This window comes from Oncorhynchus gorbuscha, linkage group LG12, assembly GCF_021184085.1.
Source record: "Oncorhynchus gorbuscha isolate QuinsamMale2020 ecotype Even-year linkage group LG12, OgorEven_v1.0, whole genome shotgun sequence".
Taxonomy (NCBI): domain Eukaryota; kingdom Metazoa; phylum Chordata; class Actinopteri; order Salmoniformes; family Salmonidae; genus Oncorhynchus; species Oncorhynchus gorbuscha.
Window position 1 is genome coordinate 80,901,761 of NC_060184.1, and position 25,010 is coordinate 80,926,770.

Below are 25,010 nucleotides of genomic sequence, written 5' to 3' on the forward strand. Positions count from 1 at the left end.
ACAGGAACAATGGTGGACATCTTGAAGCAAGCGGGGACAGTAGACTGGGATAGAAAGAGATGAAATATATCCGTAACCACTCCAGCCAACTGGTCTGAAGATGCCGTCTGGGCCGGCAGCCTTGCGATGGTTAACACACTTAAATGTCTTACATCAGAGAATGAGAACCCACGGTCCTCGTGAGTAATGTCGATGGCACTGTGTTATCTTCAAAGCAGGCGAGCCAGACGTCGTTGTCTACGACGTGGCTGGTTTTCCCTTTTGTAATCTGTGATTGTCTGTAGTGATTGTCTGCCACATGCGTCTCGTGTCTGAGCCGACTCCACCTCGTCTCTGTACTGATGTTTTGCCTGTTTGATTGCCTTACGGAGGGAATAACTACACTGTTTGTGTTCAACCGTATTCCCAGTCGCCTTGCCATGGTTAAATGCGGTGGTTCGCGCTTTTCAGTTTTGTGAGAATGCTGCCATCTATCCACGGTTTCTGGTTTTACTAGTCACAGTGGGAACAACATCCCCTATGATGAACTCAGTCTCCGTGTTCCTACATTCATACATTCATACAGTGTGTATACATCAATGTTGTTATCCGAGGCTACACGGAACATCCCAGTCCGCGTGATCAAAACAATCCAGGGTCGTCCAGAAGATGGACAGTAAGCGAGGGCAAGGCTTTAAAGGTCAAAGTTCAGAAGCACAGGGGTCAGAGTATCCAATTCGGTACATCCTGTATAGTCTAAAGTGGCTTCCTCCACTCATATCCTTTCCTTGAAGTGGCTTCCTCCACTCATCTCCTTTTCTTGAAGTGGCTTCCTCCACTCACCTCCTTCCCTTGAAGTGGCTTCCTCCACTCATCTCCTTTCCTTGAAGTGGCTTCCTCCACTCATCTCCTTTCCTTGAAGTGGCTTCCTCCACTCACTTCCTTCCCTTGAAGTGGCTTCCTCCACTCACCTCCTTCCCTTGAAGTGGCTTCCTCCACTCATCTCCTTTCCTTGCTCTGTACTGATCTTTAGAATTGGACAGGTGACAGCCCAGGACACTGGGCCTGGTTGAATATTGAGATGTCCATTCTAACTCATTATCTTTCTACACTACATAATGACCAGTTTATTAGATTGATCAAATGTAGATATGAAGTTAATAGGATAATGAGGATTTGCTCTTCCATTGACTTTCAGACTGGATTTAACGGGTTCATAATTGGTAGTTTACAGTCTAAAAACAGCAAAAATATTTAAAAAGCTGTTCCCTTTCCAGTGTACTTACTGTGGCTTCCTGTGCCAACACACATAGCTGTTAGATACAGAGGAGATGTGAGACTGAGGCACATCTTTTATGATCAGTAATATTAAAAACCCAGTCATACTTTTTTCACATTGTCCTTTTTCTACGTATCATTCACTTTTATGACGATAGTTATGATGTGGGTATTAACCAGGTGTTACCGAGTCATTTTCCCTCTTTACACACACACACACACGCACGCACGCACGCACGCACGCACACACACACACACACACACACACACACACACACACACACACACACACACACACACACACACACACACACACACACACACACACACACACACACACACACACACACACACACACACAGACACACACACACACAGAGCAGTTGGATAGTTACCGTGGTTACTGGTCATAAAGACTAAGGACAAGAGGTACAACTAGGGCGATGCGTCCTAAATGGCACACTCAAAAGTAGTGCACTAAATTAGGGAATAGGGTGCCATTTTGGGGCACGAACATAGGTATTAGGCTAGTTGTGAGGTCACAGTCCATTACTCTGTGATTCATGGTTCATTTTTAATGTGCAATGTTTGGTTCTGTTGACAATGGAATAGAATGTCTGAATGTCTGGTTATCATGGATCATTTAATGAGTCTGATAAATATATGAACAAAATAACATTAAAATGGATGGATGAATGAATGAAAGAAAAGTGTCCCACCTGTGTAGAGGTGTCTGGCAGGCTCCATCAGGCAGGTTAATGATGCTGTCCAGTCTGCTGTAGGAGGACAGCATCAGTTTAACTGCCTCTGTAGCTCCCTGGGAACAGGCAAAATGTAGAGCTGTGGACCGGTCCACCTGGAGTACAGTACACACACACACACACACACACACACACACACACACACACACACACACACACACACACACACACACACACACACACACACACACACACACACACACACACACACACACACACACACACACACACACACACACACACACACACACTGGCTTTGTGTATCATGGAATTTCAGACACAGAAATGTGACAAACATTTCAGAAAACACAGACCTATTTTCCATGTTTCTACTTGTGTATGTGAAACCATGCATACTACAGTACATCTCATAGACATAGAGTGAAGAGAGAGTCAAATAGAGACAGGCATCTCCGGTGGGATGTACAGTGTATGTCATAGAGAGACGCTGAAAATACAAGCATTTTAATAAGATATGCATGAATAGCAGGAGCGGAGGTCACCGTCCTCACCTCCACACCACATACAGAACAGTTCAGGAAGTAGAGCTCAGTTCAGTACAGGAAGTGGAGGTCAGTACAGTACAGGAAGTGGAGTTCAGTACAGTACAGGAAGTGGAGGTCAGTACAGTACAGGAAGTGGAGGTCAGTTCAGTACAGGAAGTGGAGGTCAGTGCAGTACAGGAAGTGGAGGTCAGTACAGTACAGGAAGTGGAGATCAGTACAGTACAGGAAGTGGAGGTCAGTACAGTACAGGAAGTGGAGGTCAGTTCAGTACAGGAAGTGGAGATCAGTACAGTACCTGAAGTGGAGGTCAATAGAGTACAGGAAGTGGAGGTCAGCACAGGACGTGGAAGTTATTATTATCTGGGGCTATTTCTGTCTGTACTCTCTAGACTTCTGGTCCTACATTTGATCTGGACGTGAGTCCTTAATGACACCCTATTCCCTTAAAAGTGCACTTATTCACCAGGGTTAATAAGTCCCTCTTCAAAAGTAGTGCATTATATAGGGGAAAGGGTGCCATTTGAAGATCCTAAGATCCTAAGAATATCTGTTGCCTATAAAGTGGTCTACATGTGCAAAGAAAACATCCCCTAGTGTAAATAGGATTCTATTTCAATTAAATGTTCAAACGTGAGAGAAATTAATAACTCAAGAATCTTCATGATTTGAGTCGTCTGTTTGGTAACTACTACATTTGGGAAACTTTTTGATAATTTATTTTATTTCGGTTGACTGAAATGTGGCTGTAATAGGCCGATATTTATTCAAATAATGGTGACTGAAACAACCACTGTCTTTATTTTTTATTTATTTTACCTTTATTTAACTAGGCAAGTCAGTTAAGAACAAATTCTTGTTTTCAATGATGGGCTAGGAACAGTGGGTTAACTGCCTTGTTCAGGGGCAAAAGGACAGATTTTGTACCTTGCCAGCTTGGGGGTTTGAACTTGCAACCTTTCATTGCTGGTTACTAGTCCAACGCTCTAACCACTAGGCTACCTGCTGGTTACTAGTCCAACGCTCTAACCATTAGGCTACCTGCTGGTTACTAGTCCAACGCTCTAACCACTAGGCTACCTGCTGGTTACTAGTCCAACACTCTAACCTCTAGGATACCTGCTGGTTACTAGTCCAACGCGCTCCAGCAGGTGTATCTCACTGATCATCCCTAAAGCCAACACCTCATTTGGCCGCCTTTCGTTCCAGTTCTCTGCTGCCTGTGACTGTAACGAATTACAAAAATCGCTGAAGTTGGAGACTTTTACCTCCCTCACCAACTTCAAACATCTGCTATCTGAGCAGCTAACCGATCGCTGCAGCTGTACATAGTCAATCGGCAAATAGCCCACCCATTTTTACCTACCTCATCCCCATACTGTTTTTATTTATTTACTTTTCTGCTCTTTTGCACACCAGTATCTCTACCTGTACATGACCATCTGATCATTTATCACTCCAGTGTTAATCTGCAAAATTGTAATTATTCACCTACCTCCTCATGCCTTTTGCACACAATGTATATAGACTCCCCTTTTTTTCTCTTCCTATTGTGTTATTGACTTGTTAATTGTTTACTCCATGTGTAACTTGTCTGCTCACACTGCTATGCTTTATCTTGGCCAGGTCGCAGTTGCAAATGAGAACTTGTTCTCAACTAGCCTACCTGGTTAAATAAAGGTGAAATAAAAAATAAAAAATAAATAAAAAACACACTAACCACTAGTCTACCTGCCACCTCTACACTCTAACCACTAGGATACCTGCCACCTCTACACTCTAACCACTAGGCTACCTGCTACCTCTATGCTCTAACCACTAGACTACCTGCCACCTCTACAATCTAACCACTACCCTACCACCTCTACACTCTAACCACTAGACTACCTGCCACCTCTACGCTCTAACCACTAGACTACCTGCGTCCTCTACGCTCTAACCACTAGGCTACCTGCCTCCTCTACACTCTAACCACTAAACTACCTGCCACCTCTACACTCTAACCACTAGACTACCTGCCACCTCTACACTCTAACCACTACCCTACCACCTCTACACTCTAACCACTAAACTAGGCTACCTGCCACCTCTACACTCTAACCACTACCCTACCACCTCTACACTCTAACCACTAAACTACATGCCACCTCTACACTCTAACCACTAGGTTACCTGCCACCTCTACACTCTAGCCACTAGGTTACCTGCCACCTCTACACTCTAACCACTAGGCTACCTGCCACCTCTACACTCTAACCACTAGACCCTACCACCTCTACACTAGACTAACCACCTCTACACTCTAAGGCTAGACTACCTGCCACCTCTACACTCTAACCACTAAACTAGGCTACCTGCCACCTCTACACTCTAACCACTAGACTACCTGACACCTCTACACTCTAACCACTACCCTACCACCTCTACACTAACCACTAGGCTACCTGCCTCCTCTAACTCACCACTAGGCTACCTGCCTCCTCTACACTCTAACCACTAGGCTACCTGCCTCCTCTACTCTCTAACCACTAGACTACCTGTCTACACTCTAACCACTACCCTACCACCTCTACACTCTAACCACTAGGCTACCTGCCTCCTCTACACTCTAACCACTAGGCTACCTGCCCCCTCTACACTCTAACCACTAGGCTACCTGCCACCTCTACACTCTAACCACTACCCTACCACCTCTACACTCTAACCACTAAACTAGGCTACCTGCCTCCTCTACTCTCTAACCACTAGACTACCTGTCTACACTCTAACCACTAGGCTACCTGCCACCTCTACACTCTAACCACTACCCTACCACCTCTACACTCTAACCACTAGGCTACCTGCCTCCTCTACACTCTAACCACTAGGCTACCTGCCACCCCTACACTCTAACCACTAGGCTATCTGCCTCCTCTACACTCTAACCACTAGGCTATCTGCCTCCTCTACACTCTAACCACTAGGCTACCTGCCTCCTCTACACTCTAACCACTAGGCTACCTGCCACCCCATCCTAATGTACCTGTTGTTGGTCGATCTTGGCTCCTTTGTGGATGCAGAACTCGATGATGTCCATGTTGCCTCCCCGGACCGCCAGGTGAAGTGGACTACTGTATGACTTATCCAGGAAATTAATGTGTTCCTCTATGGAATGACCCATCTCCTCTCCTGGAGAAAAAAGAAAAACACACAGGCAGAATTATGTACAAGTACACCCCCCTGGACAGGATGCTACATGCAGAGGGCTAATCATCTAAAGTGGTTTCCTTTCCTCATCTCCTTTCCTTGAATAAGGACTATTGAGACCTAAGTGGACAGATGTATTGAGTTGAATCTCTGAAGCATTATGGTTCAAATTAATAACTCAAAAGGTTCTTGTGTTTGGTTTCACATTTCCCCTTAGTCCTGCCATCTGTCTGTCTGTCTGTCTGTCTGTCTGTCTGTCTGTCTGTCTGTCTGTCTGTCTGTCTGTCTGTCTGTCTGTCTGTCTGTCTGTCTGTCTGTCTGTCTGTCTGTCTGTCTGTCTGTCTGTCTGCCTGCCTGCCTGCCTGCCTGGTCTAAAGAATGTCAATTCCCATTTGGTCCAAAACTAACAACGACAGGAGCTTCACAAATATTTTGCTGTTGTACTAAACACATCAGCGTCCTGTTATGTATGACTCAGCTGCAGACCTCCCAGGTTAGGTAAACAGTGTGTGTGTGTGCTGAGGTCTCTGGTTTGTGTGGCTCCCTAGATGAACATTTAGGCACCAAATAGCTCCCATATATCAGTAACAAAGATTCTGTATATTGACACAAAATGGCTCCTGTGTGTCAGTAACAAAGATCCTGTATGTTGACACAAAATGGCCACTATGTAGAGACCTTTCAAAGAGAACTTTCAAAGTTCTTCCAAGAGAAATGTCAGACTTGGAAACTTGTAGAAAAATTTGGTCAGATTTTCCAATAAGAAAGTATCAGAATCAACCAATAATAAGCTGTACACCAATAAAATTGGATTTGATTTTGACAAAGATGGTAACATTGGTAAGGGATTAGCCTGAGTATTAGCCTGTTTGTGCTATCATGCTAACATGCTATCATGCTAACATGCTATCATGCTAACATGCTATCATGCTAACATGCTATTATGCTAACATGCTATCATTCTACCATGTTTTGGCTCGACAAGGACAGCATTGAAATTGATAAAAGCACAAACAGATCTCTGACCAGGCTAGTAATGAATGAGGGGGAAACTTACAATAGTAAAGTGTTGTTTTACACCCAATGGACAAGTGTAGCATCCTATACAAATGCAATCCTTTATTATCTCCTCATCAATAATGCCATACCAGCCTTGAGGATGACATCCATGGCTTTCTTTGAGCCTGCGAAGGCAGCTGCATGGATAGCATAGTGGCCCAGTTTGTTCTGACTGGAGAGCCGCGCCCCATGGCTCAGCTACAGTGCAGGGAACAGGACACAGAGCAAACAGTTAATAACAGTGAATTCCAGGAGAGACTGGAAGCTGGGTGCGTTATTTCTAACTCTTGGTTATAAACATTATACACATTTTGTGTACATTCTCTCATAAAAACAGGATAATTGAGTATTATTTGACATTAATTGTACAACTGGCTGTGTACGTGTACTGTATACACTTACAGATAATAATAATAATAATATAATATATGCCATTTAGCAGACGCTTTTATCCAAAGCGACTTACAGTCATGTGTGCATACATTCTACGTATGGGTGGTCCCGGGGATCGAACCCACTACCCTGGCGTTGCAAGCGCCATGCTCTACCAACTGAGCTACAGAAGGACCACTCGATTCGATAGCACTTTCAGTGAAGTATGTACAATGCTTTATAATGCACATAGAGGGAGGGAGGGAGGGAGGGAGGGAGGGAGGGAGGGAGGGAGGGAGGGAGGGAGGGAGGGAGGGAGGGAGGGAGGGAGGGAGGGAGGGGGAGGGAGGGAGGGAGGGAGGGAGGGAGGGAGGGAGGGAGGGAGGGGGAGGGAGGGAGGGAGGGAGGGAGGGAGGGAGAGAGAGAGAGAGAGAGATCGATCCTCTCACCAGTATAGAGAGCGCCTCAGTATTATTGATGGAGCAGGCTAACATGACAGGAGTGTTGCCAAGACCTCCTTCTAGGTTAGACTCTGTCTTATAGTGAGACAACAGGAGCTGGGAGAAACCACACACACACATATTAACATTAATAATGAAACCTTATGTGATATGAATGAATTCATGAAATGGTATTTGTTCACTAACAGCAGAAGCAACAACATTCTGTGATACCTCTCGATGTCTCTTTCTACTCCCTGACACAGGGACACAGGGACCGCTAGTATTCTCACCCCCAGAACAGACAGTAGAAATGCTGACAAGGTCCTAGAGACCGGGGAGGCTCAGCCTCATTAACCTTCATCACCAAGCTTGGCTTTGGGTGACCAAATTCTGTTTTGTAAGCCATATCTATCATCCCTTACTCTGGCACAACCTTGGGCTACCAGATGCCTCGTACCCACTAGAGTGACCCACGAACTCGCCAGATGCTCTTTCTTACCCCACGTGTCTCTATCCAGGGTGACCTAATCGATTACCTCCATCCACCCATATCTATTCACATATCTTGTCCGTCAGCTCTGGGTTACCAGATTCCTCGTACCCTCACAAATGGTCCACACACTCAGCTTCAGCTTTTGTTTAAGACAGGGTTGTGAAAACATAGGATCCAGCCCGCGAAGGTGGACCAATCTGGCCCATGGGTGATTTGATATGGAAATGATAGAAGGTGATAGTTGCGCCTGGCGAGTTGCTGACGCCAGCCCCGTGATGACTGAATTACCATTTGTGACATTGTCTGGATGGCTGACAATATGATGGCTGACAATATGAGAGCTGACCATATGAGAGCTGACCATATGAGAGCTGACCATATGAGAGCTGACCATATGAGAGCTGACCATATGAGAGCTGACAATATGAGAGCTGACAATATGAGAGCTGACCATATGAGAGCTGACCATATGAGAGCTGACCATATGAGAGCTGACCATATGAGAGCTGACAATATGAGAGCTGACAATATGAGAGCTGACCATATGCATGCTGACCATATGAGAGCTGACCATATGAGAGCTGACCATATGAGAGCTGACCATATGACGGCTGACCATATGAGAGCTGACCATATGAGAGCTGACCATATGATGGCTGACCATATGAGAGCTGACCATATGAGAGCTGACCATATGAGAGCTGACCATATGACGGCTGACCATATGAGAGCTGACCATATGAGAGCTGACCATATGAGAGCTGACAATATGAGCCAATATGAGAGCTGACCATATGACGGCTGACCATATGAGCTGACCATATGAGAGCTGACCATATGAGAGCTGACCATATGAGCTGACCATATGAGAGCTGACCATATGAGAGCTGACCATATGAGAGCTGACCATATGACGGCTGACCATATGAGAGCTGACCATATGAGAGCTGACCATATGCATGCTGACCATATGAGAGCTGACCATATGAGAGCTGACCATATGATGGCTGACCATATGAGAGCTGACCATATGATGGCTGACCATATGAGAGCTGACCATATGAGAGCTGACCATATGAGAGCTGACCATATAGGAGCTGACCATATGAGAGCTGACCATATGAGAGCTGACCATATGAGAGCTGACCATATGATGGCTGACCATATGACGGCTGACCATATGAGAGCTGACCATATGAGAGCTGACCATATGAGAGCTGACCATATGAGCTGACCATATGAGAGCTGACCATATGAGAGCTGACCATATGACGGCTGACCATATGCATGCTGACCATGTGAGAGCTGACAATATGAGAGCTGACAATATGAGTCAAACACACCTTATCCATGGCTTTCCCCTGGGCGGGACATTAAGAGCAGGTACAACATTGGGCAATGTGATTGTCATGTTCGGTTAGATCTTAATCAAGATCTATTACATTCAGTTTGTTGACCGTGTCCAGTGTGCTATCAATCACGATCCTCCAATTGGCTCATACACCCTCCCCCCCTCTTTTCCCCTGTAACTCTTTCCAGGTCGTTCATGTAAATGAGAATGTGTTCTCAGTCAACTTTCCTGGTAAAATAAAAACGATCTAGTAAAATAAAATAAAAATAATCACAGATAAGAAAACTGCACTATTTAGTATATTTTTCTGATGTTGAGGAAATCTATTTTTTAAATCAGTGTAACCCTCCGGTCAATGCTGAATACGGAATGTGACCCCGCGGCTAAATTAGTTTGATACTGCTGGTTTAGGACAAGGATGTAAATGAAAAGCCATGGTAAGGCAGTAGGGGGTGTTGGAGGAGTTGGTAGGAAGGTATGGGCAGGGAGTTTGGTGGGGAAGGTAAGGGCAGGTAGTTCGGTGGTGGAGGTATGGACAGGTAGTTTGGTGGGTGGGATATGGGCAGGTAGTTTGGTGGGGAAGGTAAGGGCAGGTAGTTTGGTGGGTGGGGTATGGGCAGGTAGTTTGGTGGGGAAGGTAAGGGCAGGTAGTTTGGTGGGGGAGGTATGGGCAGGTGCTTTGGTGGGTGGGGTATGGGCAGGTAGTTTGGTGGGGGAGGTATGGGCAGGTGGCTTGGTGGCTTGGTGGGTGGGGTATGGGCAGGTAGTTTGGTGGGGGAGGAATGGGCAGGTGGTTTGGTGGGGAGGTGTGGGCAGGTAGTTTGGTGGGGGAGGAATGGGCAGGTAGTTTGGTGAGGGAGGAATGGGCAGGTAGTTTGGTGGGGTAGGTATGGGCAGGTAGTTTGGTGGGGAGGTATGGGCAGGTAGTTTGGTGGGGAAGGTAAGGGCAGGTAGTTTGGTTGGGGAGGTATGGGCAGGTGCTTTGGTGGGTGGGGTATGGGCAGGTAGTTTGGTGGGGGAGGTATGGGCAGGTGGCTTGGTGGCTTGGTGGGTGGGGTATGGGCAGGTAGTTTGGTGGGGGAGGAATGGGCAGGTGGTTTGGTGGGGGAGGTGTGGGCAGGTAGTTTGGTGGGGGAGGAATGGGCAGGTAGTTTGGTAAGGGAGGAATGGGCAGGTAGTTTGGTGGGGTAGGTATGGGCAGGTAGTTTGGTGGGGGAGGTATGGGCAGGTAGTTTGGTGGGGAAGGTAAGGGCAGGTAGTTTGGTTGGGGAGGTATGGGCAGGTGCTTTGGTGGGTGGGGTATGGGCAGGTAGTTTGGTGGGGGAGGTATGGGCAGGTGGCTTGGTGGCTTGGTGGGTGGGGTATGGGCAGGTAGTTTGGTGGGGGAGGAATGGGCAGGTGGTTTGGTGGGGGAGGTGTGGGCAGGTAGTTTGGTGGGGGAGGAATGGGCAGGTAGTTTGGTGTGGGAGGAATGGGCAGGTAGTTTGGTGGGGTAGGTATGGGCAGGTAGTTTGGTGGGGGAGGTATGGGCAGGTAGTTTGGTGGGGGAGGAATGGGCAGGTAGTTTGGTGGGGGAGGAATGGGCAGGTAGTTTGGTGGGGGAGGAATGGGTAGGTAGTTTGGTGGGGGAGGTATGGGCAGGTAGTTTGGTGGGGGAGGTAAGGGCAGGTAGTTTGGTGGGTGGGGTATGGGCAGGTAGTTTGGTGGGGAAGGTAAGGGCAGGTAGTTTGGTAGGGGAGGTATGGGCAGGTGGTTTGGTGGGTGGGGTATGGGCAGGTAGTTTGGTGGGGGAGGTATGGGCAGGTGGCTTGGTGGATGGGGTATGGGCAGGTAGTTTGGTGGGGGAGGTATGGGCAGGTGGCTTGGTGGATGGGGTATGGGCAGGTAGTTTGGTGGGGAGGTATGGGCAGGTGGCTTGGTGGGTGGGGTATGTGCAGGTAGTTTGGTGGGGAGGTATGGGCAGGTAGTTTGGTGGGGAGGTATGGGCAGGTAGTTTGGTGGGGAGGTATGGGCAGGTAGTTTGGTGGGGGAGGTATGGGCAGGTAGTTTGGTGGGTGGGGTATGGGCAGGTAGTTTGGTGGGGGAGGTATGGGTAGGTAGTTTGGTGGGGAGGTATGGGCAGGTAGTTTGGTGGGGGAGGTATGGGCAGGTAGTTTGGTGGGTGGGGTATGGGCAGGTAGTTTGGTGGGGGAGGTATGGGCAGGTAGTTTGGTGGGTGGGGTATGGGCAGGTAGTTTGGTGAGGGAGGTATGGGCAGGTAGTTTGGTGGGGGAGGTATGGGCAGGTAGTTTGGTGGGTGGGGTATGGGCAGGTAGTTTGGTGAGGGAGGTATGGGCAGGTAGTTTGGTGGGGGAGGTATGGGCAGGTAGTTTGGTGAGGGAGGTATGGGCAGGTAGTTTGGTGGGGAGGTATGGGCAGGTAGTTTGGTGAGGGAGGTATGGGCAGGTAGTTTGGTGAGGGAGGTATGGGCAGGTAGTTTGGTGGGGGAGGTATGGGCAGGTAGTTTGGTGGGTGGGGTATGGGCAGGTATTTTGGTGGGGAGGTATGAGCAGGTAGTTCGGTGGGGCATGAAAGGTGTAACTCTAGGTGTAGGAGAGACCCAAGACTGTTTAGTAGAAGAGGAGAGGGGGGGGGTGTTACAGGGGGGAGCTAAGGATCATGTTGTCTCACCTGGACCAGATGGTTGTGTGTGTGGCTAACAGCCAGGTGTAGAGGTGACATCAGGGCCTTGTTGAGGACGTTAGGTTCAGCCCCCAGCTCTAACAGAGCCCTGCAACTGTCTGGCTGGTTCCTCTCCACAGCCCAGTGCAGCGGCATAGACCCCTCGTCATCATACACCTTCCACCCTGGGGAGAGAGAGGTAGGACACACACACACACGGATAAACAGATATACACACACACGCACAGGCACAGGAATAGACCCCTCGTCATCATACACCTTCCACCCTGGGGAGAGAGAGGTAGGACACACACACAGGCATAGACCCCTCGTCATCATACACCTTCCACCCTGGGGAGAGAGAGGTAGGACACACACACACACACGGATAAACAGACATACACACACACACGAACACACAAGCATAAACCGACACACACACACGCACAGGCATAGACAGACACACACACACATTCACACAAACCCACATACTGTATAGTTAAGACGAGGAAACTTGAGTTTCCTGTGTGTGTGTGTGTGTGTGTGTGTGTGTGTGTGTGTGTGTGTGTGTGTGTGTGTGTGTGTGTGTGTGTGTGTGTGTGTGTGTGTGTGTGTGTGTGTGTGTGTGTGTGTGTGTGTGTGTGTGTGTGTGTGTGTGTGTGTGTGTGTGGAGCCTCACCATCTCTGACTGTGATGCTGGGTGTGTGTGTGGAGCCTCACCATCTCTGACTGTGATGCTGGGTGTGTGTGTGGAGCCTCACCATCTCTGACTGTGATGCTGGGTGTGTGTGTGGAGCCTCACCATCTCTGACTGTGATGCTGGGTGTGTGTGTGGAGCCTCACCATCTCTGACTGTGATGCTGGGTGTGTGTGTGGAGCCTCACCATCTCTGACTGTGATGCTGGGTGTGTGTGTGGAGCCTCACCATCTCTGACTGTGATGCTGGGTGTGTGTGTGGAGCCTCACCATCTCTGACTGTGATGCTGGGTGTGTGTGTGGAGCCTCACCATCTCTGACTGTGATGCTGGGTGTGTGTGTGGAGCCTCACCATCTGACTGTGATGCTGGGTGTGTGTGTGTGGAGCCTCACCATCTCTGACTGTGATGCTGGGTGTGTGTGTGGAGCCTCACCATCCCTGACTGTGATGCTGGGTGTGTGTGTTTGTGTGGAGCCTCACCATCTCTGACTGTGATGCTGGGTGTGTGTGTGGAGCCTCACCATCTCTGACTGTGATGCTGGGTGTGTGTGTGGAGCCTCACCATCTCTGACTGTGATGCTGGGTGTGTGTGTGGAGCCTCACCATCCCTGACTGTGATGCTGGGTGTGTGGAGCCTCACCATCCCTGACTGTGATGCTGGGTGTGTGTGTGGAGCCTCACCATCCCTGACTGTGATGCTGGGTGTGTGTGTGGAGCCTCACCATCCCTGACTGTGATGCTGGGTGTGTGTGTGGAGCCTCACCATCCCTGACTGTGATGCTGGGTGTGTGTGTGGAGCCTCACCATCTCTGACTGTGATGCTGGGTTTGTGTGTGGAGCCTCACCATCCCTGACTGTGATGCTGGGTGTGTGTGGAGCCTCACCATCCCTGACTGTGATGCTGGGTATGTGTGTGGAGCCTCACCATCCCTGACTGTGATGCTGGGTGTGTGTGTGGAGCCTCGCCATCCCTGACTGTGATGCTGGGTGTGTGTGTGTGGAGCCTCACCATCCCTGACTGTGATGCTGGGTGTGTGTGTGGAGCCTCACCATCCCTGACTGTGATGCTGGGTGTGTGTGTGGAGCCTCACCATCCCTGACTGTGATGCTGGGTGTGTGTGGAGCCTCACCATCCCTGACTGTGATGCTGGGTGTGTGTGTGGAGCCTCACCATCCCTGACTGTGATGCTGGGTGTGTGTGGAGCCTCACCATCCCTGACCGTGATGCTGGGTGTGTGGAGCCTCACCATCCCTGACTGTGATGCTGGGTGTGTGTGTGGAGCCTCACCATCCCTGACTGTGATGCTGGGTGTGTGTGTGGAGCCTCACCATCTCTGACTGTGATGCTGGGTGTGTGTGTGGAGCCTCACCATCCCTGACCGTGATGCTGGGTGTGTGGAGCCTCACCATCTCTGACCGTGATGCTGGGTGTGTGGAGCCTCACCATCTCTGACCGTGATGCTGGGTGTGTGGAGCCTCACCATCTCTGACTGTGATGCTGGGTGTGTGTGTGGAGCCTCACCATCTCTGACCGTGATGCTGGGTGTGTGGAGCCTCACCATCTCTGACTGTGATGCTGGGTGTGTGGAGCCTCACCATCTCTGACTGTGATGCTGCAGATGAACCTGATAACAGGGGTGTTTCCTGCACCAGCAGCGTGGTGGACCAGAGAGGCACCAGAGTCATCCTGTTTCCTCAGTAACACTGGGTTCCTCCTCACCAAGCCCTCCAGCTGGGACACATCACCTCCCCGAGCCCACTGGACAGAGGTAAGGGACGGTTGGGGACAGAGATAAGGAAGGTTGGGGACAGAGATAAGGAAGGTTGGGGACAGAGATAAGGAAGGTTGGGGACAGAAATAAGGAAGGTTGGGGACAGAGATAAGGGACAGATGGTGACAGAGATAAGGGAAGGTTGTGGACAGAGATAAGGAAGGTTGTGGACAGAAATAAGGACGGATGGGGACAGAGGTAAGGGACAGATGAGGACAGAGGTAAGGGACAGATGGGGACAGAGGTAAGGGACAGATGGGGACAGAGGTAAGGGACGGTTGGGGACAGAGATAAGGGACAGATGGGGACAGAGATAAGGAAGGTTGGGGACAGAAATAAGGAAGGTTGGGGACAGAAATAAGGAAGGTTGGGGACAGAAATAAGGAAGGTTGGGGACAGAAATAAGGAAGGTTGGGGACAGAGATAATGAAGGTTGTCGACAGAGATAAGGAAGGTTGGGGACAGAGATAAGGAAGGTTGGGGACAGAGATAAGGAAGGTTGTGGACAGAGATAAGGGACAGATGGGGACAGAGATAAGGGACGGATGGGGACAGAGGTAAGGGACAGATGGGGACAGAGGTAAGGGACAGATGGGGACAGAGGTAAGGGACGGTTGGGGACAGAGATAAGGGACAGATGGGGACAGAGATAAGGGAAGGTTGGGGACAGAGATAAGGAAGGTTGTGGACAGAGATAAGGGACAGATGGGGACAGAGTTAAGGGACGGTTGGGGACAGAGATAATGAAGGTTGGGGACAGAGATAAGGAAGGTTGGGGACAGAGATAAGGAAGGTTGGGGACAGAGATAAGGAAGGTTGGGGACAGAGATAAGGAAGGTTGGGGACAGAGATAAGGAAGGTTGGGGACAGAAATAAGGAAGGTTGGGGACAGAGATAAGTAAGGTTGTCGACAGAGATAAGGAAGGTTGGGGACAGAGATAAGGAAGGTTGTGGACAGAGATATGGGACGGATGGGGACAGAGGTAAGGGACAGATGGGGACAGAGATAAGGAAGGTTGTGGACAGAGATAAGGGACGGATGGGGACAGATGTAAGGGACGGTTGGGGACAGAGATAAGGGATGGTTGGGGACAGAGATAAGGGATGGTTGGGGACAGAGATAAGGAAGGTTGGGGACAGAGATAAGGAAGGTTGGGGACAGAGATAAGGAAGGTTGGGGACATAGATCAGGAAGGTTGGGGACAGAGATAAGGAAGGTTGTGGACAGAGATAAGGAAGGTTGTGGACAGAGATAAGGGACAGATGGGGACAGAGATAAGGAAGGTTGGGGACAGAGATAAGGAAGGTTGGGGACAGAGATAAGGAAGGTTGGGGACAGAAATAAGGAAGGTTGGGGACAGAAATAAGGAAGGTTGGGGACAGAAATAAGGAAGGTTGGGGACAGAGATAAGGACAGATTGTGACAGAGATAAGGAAGGTTGGGGACAGAGATAAGGAAGGTTGGGGACAGAGATATGGGATGGATGGGGACAGAGGTAAGGGACAGATGGGGACAGAGATAAGGGAAGGTTGGGGACAGAGATAAGGAAGGTTGTGGACAGAGATAAGGGACGGATGGGGACAGAGATAAGGGACAGATGGGGACAGAGATAAGGAAGGTTGGGGACAGAAATAAGGAAGGTTGGGGACAGAGATAAGGGACAGATGGTGACAGAGATAAGGGAAGGTTGTGGACAGAGATAAGGAAGGTTGTGGACAGAGATAAGGGACAGATGGGGACAGAGATAAGGGACGGATGGGGACAGAGGTAAGGGACAGATGGGGACAGAGGTAAGGGACAGATGGGGACAGAGGTAAGGGACAGATGGGGACAGAGGTAAGGAAGGTTGGGGACAGAGATAAGGGACAGATGGGGACAGAGATAAGGGAAGGTTGGGGACAGAGATAAGGAAGGTTGTGGACAGAGATAAGGACGGATGGGGACAGAGATAAGGGACAGATGGGGACAGAGTTAAGGGACGGTTGGGGACAGAGATAAGGAAGGTTGGGGACAGAGATAAGGAAGGTTGGGGACAGAGATAAGGAAGGTTGGGGACAGAAATAAGGAAGGTTGGGGACAGAAATAAGGAAGGTTGGGGACAGAAATAAGGAAGGTTGGGGACAGAAATAAGGAAGGTTGGGGACAGAAATAAGGAAGGTTGGGGACAGAGATAAGGAAGGTTGTCGACAGAGATAAGGAAGGTTGGGGACAGAGATAAGGAAGGTTGTGGACAGAGATAAGGAAGGTTGTGGACAGATATAAGGGACAGATGGGGACAGAGATAAGGGACGGATGGGGACAGAGGTAAGGGACAGATGGGGACAGAGGTAAGGGACAGATGGGGACAGAGGTAAGGGACGGTTGGGGACAGAGATAAGGGACAGATGGGGACAGAGATAAGGGAAGGTTGGGGACAGAGATAAGGAAGGTTGTGGACAGAGATAAGGGACGGATGGGGACAGATGTAAGGGACAGATGGGGACAGAGTTAAGGGACGGTTGGGGACAGAGATAAGGAAGGTTGGGGACAGAGATAAGGAAGGTTGGGGACAGAGATAAGGAAGGTTGGGGACAGAAATAAGGAAGGTTGGGGACAGAAATAAGGAAGGTTGGGGACAGAAATAAGGAAGGTTGGGGACAGAGATAAGGAAGGTTGTGGACAGAGATAAGGGACGGATGGGGACAGATGTAAGGGACGGTTGGGGACAGAGATAAGGGATGGTTGGGGACAGAGATAAGGGATGGTTGGGGACAGAGATAAGGAAGGTTGGGGACAGAGATAAGGAAGGTTGGGGACAGAGATAAGGAAGGTTGGGGACATAGATAAGGAAGGTTGGGGACAGAGATAAGGAAGGTTGTGGACAGAGATAAGGAAGGTTGTGGACAGAGATAAGGGACAGATGGGGACAGAGATAAGGGACGGATGGGGACAGAGGTAAGGGACAGATGGGGACAGAGGTAAGGGACAGATGGGGACAGAGGTAAGGGACGGTTGGGGACAGAGATAAGGGACAGATGGGGACAGAGATAAGGGAAGGTTGGGGACAGAGATAAGGAAGGTTGTGGACAGAGATAAGGGACGGATGGGGACAGATGTAAGGGACGGTTGGGGACAGAGATAAGGGATGGTTGGGGACAGAGATAAGGGATGGTTGGGGACAGAGATAAGGAAGGTTGGGGACAGAGATAAGGAAGGTTGGGGACAGAGATAAGGAAGGTTGGGGACATAGATAAGGAAGGTTGGGGACAGAGATAAGGGACAGATGGGGACAGAGATAAGGAAGGTTGGGACAGAGATAAGGAAGGTTGGGGACAGAAATAAGGGAAGGGTGGGGACAGAGATAAGGAAGGTTGGGGACAGAGATAAGGAAGGTTGGGGACAGAGATAAGGGACAGATGGGGACAGAGATAAGGGACGGATGGGGACAGAGGTAAGGGACGGATGGGGACAGATGTAAGGGACAGATGGGAACAGAGATAAGGAAGGATGGGGACAGAGATAAGGGACGGATGGGGACAGAGATAAGGGACAGATGGGGACAGAGATAAGGGACAGATGGGGACAGAGATAAGGGACGGATGGGGACAGAGATAAGGGACGGATGGGGACAGAGATAAGGGACAGATGGGGACAGAGGTAAGGGACAGTTGGGGACAGAGGTAAGGGACGGTTGAGGACAGAGATAAGGGACAGATGGGGACAGAGATAAGGGACAGATGGGGACAGAGGTAAGGGACAGATGGGGACAGAGGTAAGGGACAGATGGGGTTAATTCCATTTCAATTCAATCAATTCAGCTACATTAACACATGCTGTATATATTGTATGACATCACATTTTATGTGTGTTTCTGCATGTGTACCTCATTTTCCTATTTGATTTCCGCCCCGCTATCTCTCTCTCATCTCTCTCTCTCTCTCTCTCTCTCTCTCTCTCTCTCTCTCTCTCTCTCTCTCTCTCTCTCTCTCTCTCTCTCTCTCCCTCCCCCTCTCGTCCCTTCAACTTCCCCCTCCTTCCCCTCCCTCTACCCTTCCCCTCGCCCCCCCTCCCCCTCCCTCTACCCTTCCCCCTCGCCCCCCCCTGTCTCGTATAAACACAACATCTAACCAATAAGGCCAAACACTCCTCCAAACAAACTCCTCCTCCAAACTCCTCCTCCAAACTCCTCCTCCGAACTGTTTAAACTGCACTGTGTTTACAAAACATTAGGAACATCTGCTCTTTCCATGACATAGACTGATCAGGTGAAAGTTACATCCACATCAATCAGTGTAGATGAAAGGCAGGAGACGGGTTAAAGAAGGATTTTTAAGCCTTGAGAAAATAGAGACAGGAGTAGTGTATATGTGTGCCATTCAGAGGATGAATAGGAAAGAGAAAATAGAGAAGTGTCTCTAAACGGGGTATGGTGAAGTGTCTCTAAACGGGGTATTGTCATGCAGGTGAAGGAGGACCCAAACGCGACTTAACAGAAACAGAGTTTATTAATGCTCAAAACCGAATAACTGAAATCCTCTAGATAGTAGAGGGGAAAACAACTGGAGAAGCGGCCACAGACTGCAGGTCGCTTCGGGTAGGCGCAGGCCGTAGTCAACTGAGACACCTGCTCACACGCAGCGTCTGAAGAAGGCACAAAACACGACAGGACAGGGTGATACACAATCACGGCAAAAAACACGACAGGACAGGGCGAAACGCAATAACAGCATGGAATACAAAACAAGGAACCGACGGAACAGGGACGGAACACAAAGGAATAAATAGGGAGTCTAATCAGGGGAAAGGATCGGGAACAGGTGTGGGAATTAAATGATGATTAGGGGAATAGGAACAGCTGGGAGCAGGAACGGAACGACAGAGAGAAGAGAGAGCGAGAGAGTGAAAGGGGGAGGGGGGAGAGAGAGGGATAGAACCAAACAAGACCAGCAGAGGGAAACGAATAGCATGGGGAGCACAGGGACAAGACATGACAATAAATGACAAACATGACAGTACCCCCCCCACTCACCGAGCGCCTCCTGGCGCACTCGAGGAGGAATCCTGGCGGCAACGGAGGAAATCATCGATGAGCGAACGGTCCAGCACGTCCCGAGACGGAACCCAACTCCTCTCCTCAGGACCGTAACCCTCCCAATCCACTAGGTATTGGTGACCCCGTCCCCGAGAACGCATGTCCATAATTTTATGTACTTTGTAAATAGGTGCGCTCTCGACAAGGACGGGAGGGGGAGGGAAGACGAACGGGGTGCGAAGAAAGGGCTTAACACAGGAGACATGGAAGACAGGATGGACGCGACGAAGATGTCGCGGAAGAAGCAGTCGCACAGCGACAGGATTGACGACCTGGGAGACACGGAACGGACCAATGAACCGCGGAGTCAACTTACGAGAAGCTGTCGTAAGAGGAAGGTTGCGAGTGGAAAGCCACACTCTCTGGCCGCAACAATACCTTGGACTCTTAATCCTGCGTTTATTGGCGGCTCTCACCGTCTGTGCCCTGTAACGGCAAAGTGCAGACCTCACCCTCCTCCAGGTGCGCTCACAACGTTGGACAAACGCTTGAGCGGAGGGAACGCTGGACTCGGCAAGCTGGGATGAGAACAGAGGAGGCTGGTAACCCAGACTACTCTGAAACGGAGATAACCCGGTAGCAGACGAAGGAAGCGAATTGTGAGCGTATTCTGCCCAGGGGAGCTGTTCTGCCCAAGACGCAGGGTTCCTGAAAGAAAGGCTGCGTAGTATGCGACCAATCGTCTGATTGGCCCTCTCTGCTTGACCGTTAGACTGGGGATGAAACCCGGAAGAGAGACTGACGGACGCACCAATCAAACGACAGAACTCCCTCCAAAACTGTGACGTGAATTGCGGACCTCTGTCTGAAACGGCGTCTAACGGGAGGCCATGAATTCTGAACACATTCTCAATAATGATTTGTGCCGTCTCCTTAGCGGAAGGAAGTTTAGCGAGGGGAATGAAATGTGCCGCCTTAGAGAACCTATCGACAACCGTCAGAATCACAGTCTTCCCCGCAGACAAAGGCAGACCGGTAATGAAGTCTAAGGCAATGTGAGACCATGGTCGAGAAGGAATGGGGAGCGGTCTGAGACGACCGGCAGGAGGAGAGTTACCCGACTTAGTCTGCGCGCAGTCCGAACAGGCAGCCACGAAACGGCGCGTGTCACGCTCCTGAGTCGGCCACCAAAAGCGCTGGCGAATAGACGCAAGAGTGCCTCGAACACCGGGATGACCCGCTAACTTGGCAGAGTGAGCCCACTGAAGAACAGCCAGACGAGTGGAAACAGGAACGAAAAGGAGGTTACTAGGACAAGCGCGCGGCGACGCAGTGTGCGTGAGTGCTTGCTTAACCTGTCTTTCAATTCCCCAGACTGTTAACCCGACAACACGCCCATAAGGAAGAATCCCTCGGGATCAGTAGAAGCCACAGAAGAACTAAACAGACGGGATAAGGCATCAGGCTTGGTGTTCTTGCTACCCGGACGGTAAGAAATCACAAACTCGAAACGAGCGAAAAACAACGCCCAACGAGCTTGACGGGCATTAAGTCGTTTGGCAGAACGGATGTACTCAAGGTTCTTATGGTCTGTCCAAACGACAAAAGGAACGGTCGCCCCCTCCAACCACTGTCGCCATTCGCCTAGGGCTAAGCGGATGGCGAGCAGTTCACGGTTACCCACATCATAGTTGCGCTCAGATGGGGACAGGCGATGAGAAAAATAAGCGCAAGGATGAACCTTATCGTCAGACTGGGAGCGCTGGGATAGAATGGCTCCCACGCCTACCTCTGAAGCGTCAACCTCGACAATGAATTGTCTAGTGACGTCAGGAGTAACGAGGATAGGAGCGGACGTAAAACGTTCTTTTAGAAGATCAAAAGCTCCCTGGGCGGAACCGGACCACTTAAAACACGTCTTGACAGAAGTAAGAGCTGTGAGAGGGGCAGCAACTTGACCGAAATTACGAATGAAACGCCGATAGAAATTAGCGAAACCTAAGAAGCGCTGCAACTCGACACGTGACCTTGGAACGGGCCAATCACTGACAGCTTGGACCTTAGCGGAATCCATCTGAATGCCTTCAGCGGAAATAACGGAACCGAGAAAAGTAACGGAGGAGACATGAAAAGAGCACTTCTCAGCCTTTACGTAGAGACAATTCTCTAAAAGGCGCTGTAGAACACGTCGAACGTGCTGAACATGAATCTCGAGTGACGGAGAAAAATCAGGATATCGTCAAGATAGACAAAAACAAAAATGTTTAGCATGTCTCTCAGAACATCATTAACTAATGCCTGAAAAACAGCTGGCGCATTGGCGAGACCGAACGGCAGAACCCGGTACTCAAAATGCCCTAACGGAGTATTAAACGCCGTTTTCCACTCGTCCCCCTCTCTGATGCGCACGAGATGGTAAGCGTTACGAAGGTCCAACTTAGTAAAGCACCTGGCTCCCTGCAGAATCTCGAAGGCTGATGACATAAGGGGAAGCGGATAACGATTCTTAACCGTTATGTCATTCAGCCCTCGATAATCCACGCAGGGGCGCAGAGTACCGTCCTTCTTCTTAACAAAAAGAACCCCGCCCCGGCCGGAGAGGAAGAAGGCACTATGGTACCGGCGTCAAGAGACACAGACAAATAATCCTCGAGAGCCTTACGTTCGGGAGCCGACAGAGAGTATAGTCTACCTCGAGGAGGAGTGGTCCCCGGAAGGAGATCAATACTACAATCATACGACCGGTGAGGAGGAAGGGAGTTGGCTCGGGACCGACTGAAGACCGTGCGCAGATCATGATATTCCTCCGGCACTCCTGTCAAATCGCCAGGTTCCTCCTGAGAAGTAGGGACAGAAGAAATGGGAGGGATGGCAGACATTAAACACTTCACATGACAAGAAACGTTCCAGGATAGGATAGAATTACTAGACCAATTAATAGAAGGATTATGACATACAAGCCAGGGGTGACCCAAAACAACAGGTGTAAACGGTGAACGGAAAATCAAAAAGACATAGTCTCACTGTGGTTACCAGATACTGTGAGAGTTAAAGGTAGTGTCTCAAATTTGATACTGGGAAGATGACTACCATCTAAGGCAAACATGGGCGTAGGCCTGTCTAACGGTCTGAAAGGAATGTTATGTTTCCGAGCCCATGCTTCGTCCATGAAACAACCCTCAGCCCCAGAGTCAATCAAAGCACTGCATGTAGCACCCGAACCGGTCCAGCGTAGATGGACCGACATAGTAGTACAAGATCTAGATGAAGGGACCTGAGTAGTAGCGCTCACCAGTAGCCCTCCGCTTACTGATGGGCTCTGGCCTCTTACTGGACATGAAATAACAAAATGTCCAGCAACTCCGCAATAGAGGCACAGGCGGTTGGTGATCCTCTGTTCCCTCTCCTTATTCGAGATGCGAATCCCTCCCAGCTGCATGGGCTCAGTCTCAAAGCCAGAGGGAGATGGTTGCGATGCGGAGCAGGGAAACACCGTTGATGCGAGCTCTCTTCCACGAGCCCGGTGACGAAGATCTACCCGTCGTTCTATGCGGATGGCGAGAGCAATCAAGGAGTCCACATCTGAAGGAACCTCCCGGGAGAGAATCTCATCCTTAACCACTGCGTGGAGTCCCTCCAGAAAACGAGCGAGCAGCGCCGGCTCGTTCCACTCACTAGAGGCAGCAAGAGTGCGAAACTCAATGGAATAATCCGTTATGGACCGTTCACCTTGGCATAAGGAAGCCAGGGCCCTAGAAGCCTCCTCACCAAAAACTGAACGGTCAAAAACCCGAATCATCTCCTCCTTAAAGTTCTGGAATCTGTTAGAGCAATCAGCCCTTGCCTCCCAGATAGCTGTGCCCCATTCTCGAGCCCGGCCAGTAAGGAGTGAAATGACGAAAGCAACCCGAGCTCTCTCTCTAGAGTATGTGTGGGGTTGGAGAGAGAATACAATCTCACACTGCGTGAGAAAGGAGCGGCACTCAGTGGGCTGCCCGGAGTAGCAAGGTGGGTTATTAACCCTGGGTTCAGGAGGCTCGGCAGGCCAGGGAGTAACAGGTGGCACGAGACGTAGACTCTGGAACTGTCCAGAGAGGTCGGAAACCTGAGCGGCCAGGTTCTCCACGGCATGACGAGCAGCAGACAATTCCTGCTCGTGTCTGCCGAGCATGGCTCCTTGGATCTCGACGGCAGTGTAACGAGCGTCTGAAGTCGCTGGGTCCATTCTTTGGTCGGTTCCTTCTGTCATGCAGGTGAAGGAGGACCCAAACGCGACTTAACAGAAACAGAGTTTATTAATGCTCAAAACCGAATAACTGAAATCCTCTAGATAGTAGAGGGGAAAACAACTGGAGAAGCGGCCACAGACTGCAGGTCGCTTCGGGTAGGCGCAGGCCGTAGTCAACTGAGACACCTGCTCACACGCAGCGTCTGAAGAAGGCACAAAACACGACAGGACAGGGTGATACACAATCACGGCAAAAAACACGACAGGACAGGGCGAAACGCAATAACAGCATGGAATACAAAACAAGGAACCGACGGAACAGGGACGGAACACAAAGGAATAAATAGGGAGTCTAATCAGGGGAAAGGATCGGGAACAGGTGTGGGAATTAAATGATGATTAGGGGAATAGGAACAGCTGGGAGCAGGAACGGAACGACAGAGAGAAGAGAGAGCGAGAGAGTGAAAGGGGGAAGGGGAGAGAGAGGGATAGAACCAAACAAGACCAGCAGAGGGAAACGAATAGCATGGGGAGCACAGGGACAAGACATGACAATAAATGACAAACATGACAGGTATGGTGAAGTGTCTCTAAACGGGGTATGGTGAAGTGTCTCTAAACGGGGTATGGTGAAGTGTCTCTAAACGGGGTATGGTGAAGTGTCTCTAAACGGGGTATGGTGAAGTGTCTCTAAACGGGGTATGGTGAAGTGTCTCTAAACGGGGTATGGTGAAGTGTCTCTAAACGGAGTATGGTGAAGTGTCTCTAAATGGGGTGTGGTAGTAAGTCTGTCAAGAACTGCAATGCTACTGGGTTTTTTACGCAGTTTCTAGTGTATCAAGAATGGTCCACCACCCAAAGGACATCCAGCCAACTAGACACAACTGTGGACGTATTGGAGACAACATGGGCCAGCTTTTTTTTTTTTATATTTGACCTTTTTTAAACTTGGCAAGTCAGTTAAAAGAACAAATTCTTATTTACAATGACGGCCTACCAGAGAACTTCCTTGTTCAGGGGCAGAATGACCTTGTCAGTTCTGGGATTCTATCCAACAACCTTTCGGTTACTGGCCCAAAACTAACCCTAACCCCTAGGCTACCTGCCGCCCCACCCCAGCATCCCTGTGGAAACCATACCCTTACAAATTGAGGCTCTCCTTAGTGCAAATGGGGTGCAATTCGATATTAGGAAGGTTTTCGTGGACTGTTTGAT

General features: G+C 49.7%; 1 protein-coding gene across 2 annotated transcripts in view; it reads right to left on the reverse strand.

Annotated features, from left to right (window-relative positions):
• The window catches only part of LOC123991436 (transient receptor potential cation channel subfamily A member 1-like), an 86,745-nt gene that overhangs the window by 42,915 nt on the left and 18,820 nt on the right, over window positions 1–25,010 (reverse strand). The window contains exons 3-8 of one of the 2 annotated variants that reach the window (XM_046293047.1): window positions 14,380–14,542; window positions 12,096–12,271; window positions 7,588–7,695; window positions 6,856–6,964; window positions 5,544–5,689; window positions 1,977–2,113 (exon numbers count right to left, since the gene is read on the reverse strand). In XM_046293047.1, the coding sequence (XP_046149003.1) occupies window positions 1,977–2,113; window positions 5,544–5,689; window positions 6,856–6,964; window positions 7,588–7,695; window positions 12,096–12,271; window positions 14,380–14,542 (839 nt within the window). The remainder of the gene's footprint in view (window positions 1–1,976; window positions 2,114–5,543; window positions 5,690–6,855; window positions 6,965–7,587; window positions 7,696–12,095; window positions 12,272–14,379; window positions 14,543–25,010) is intronic. The other variant, XM_046293048.1, reaches the window with a different exon arrangement.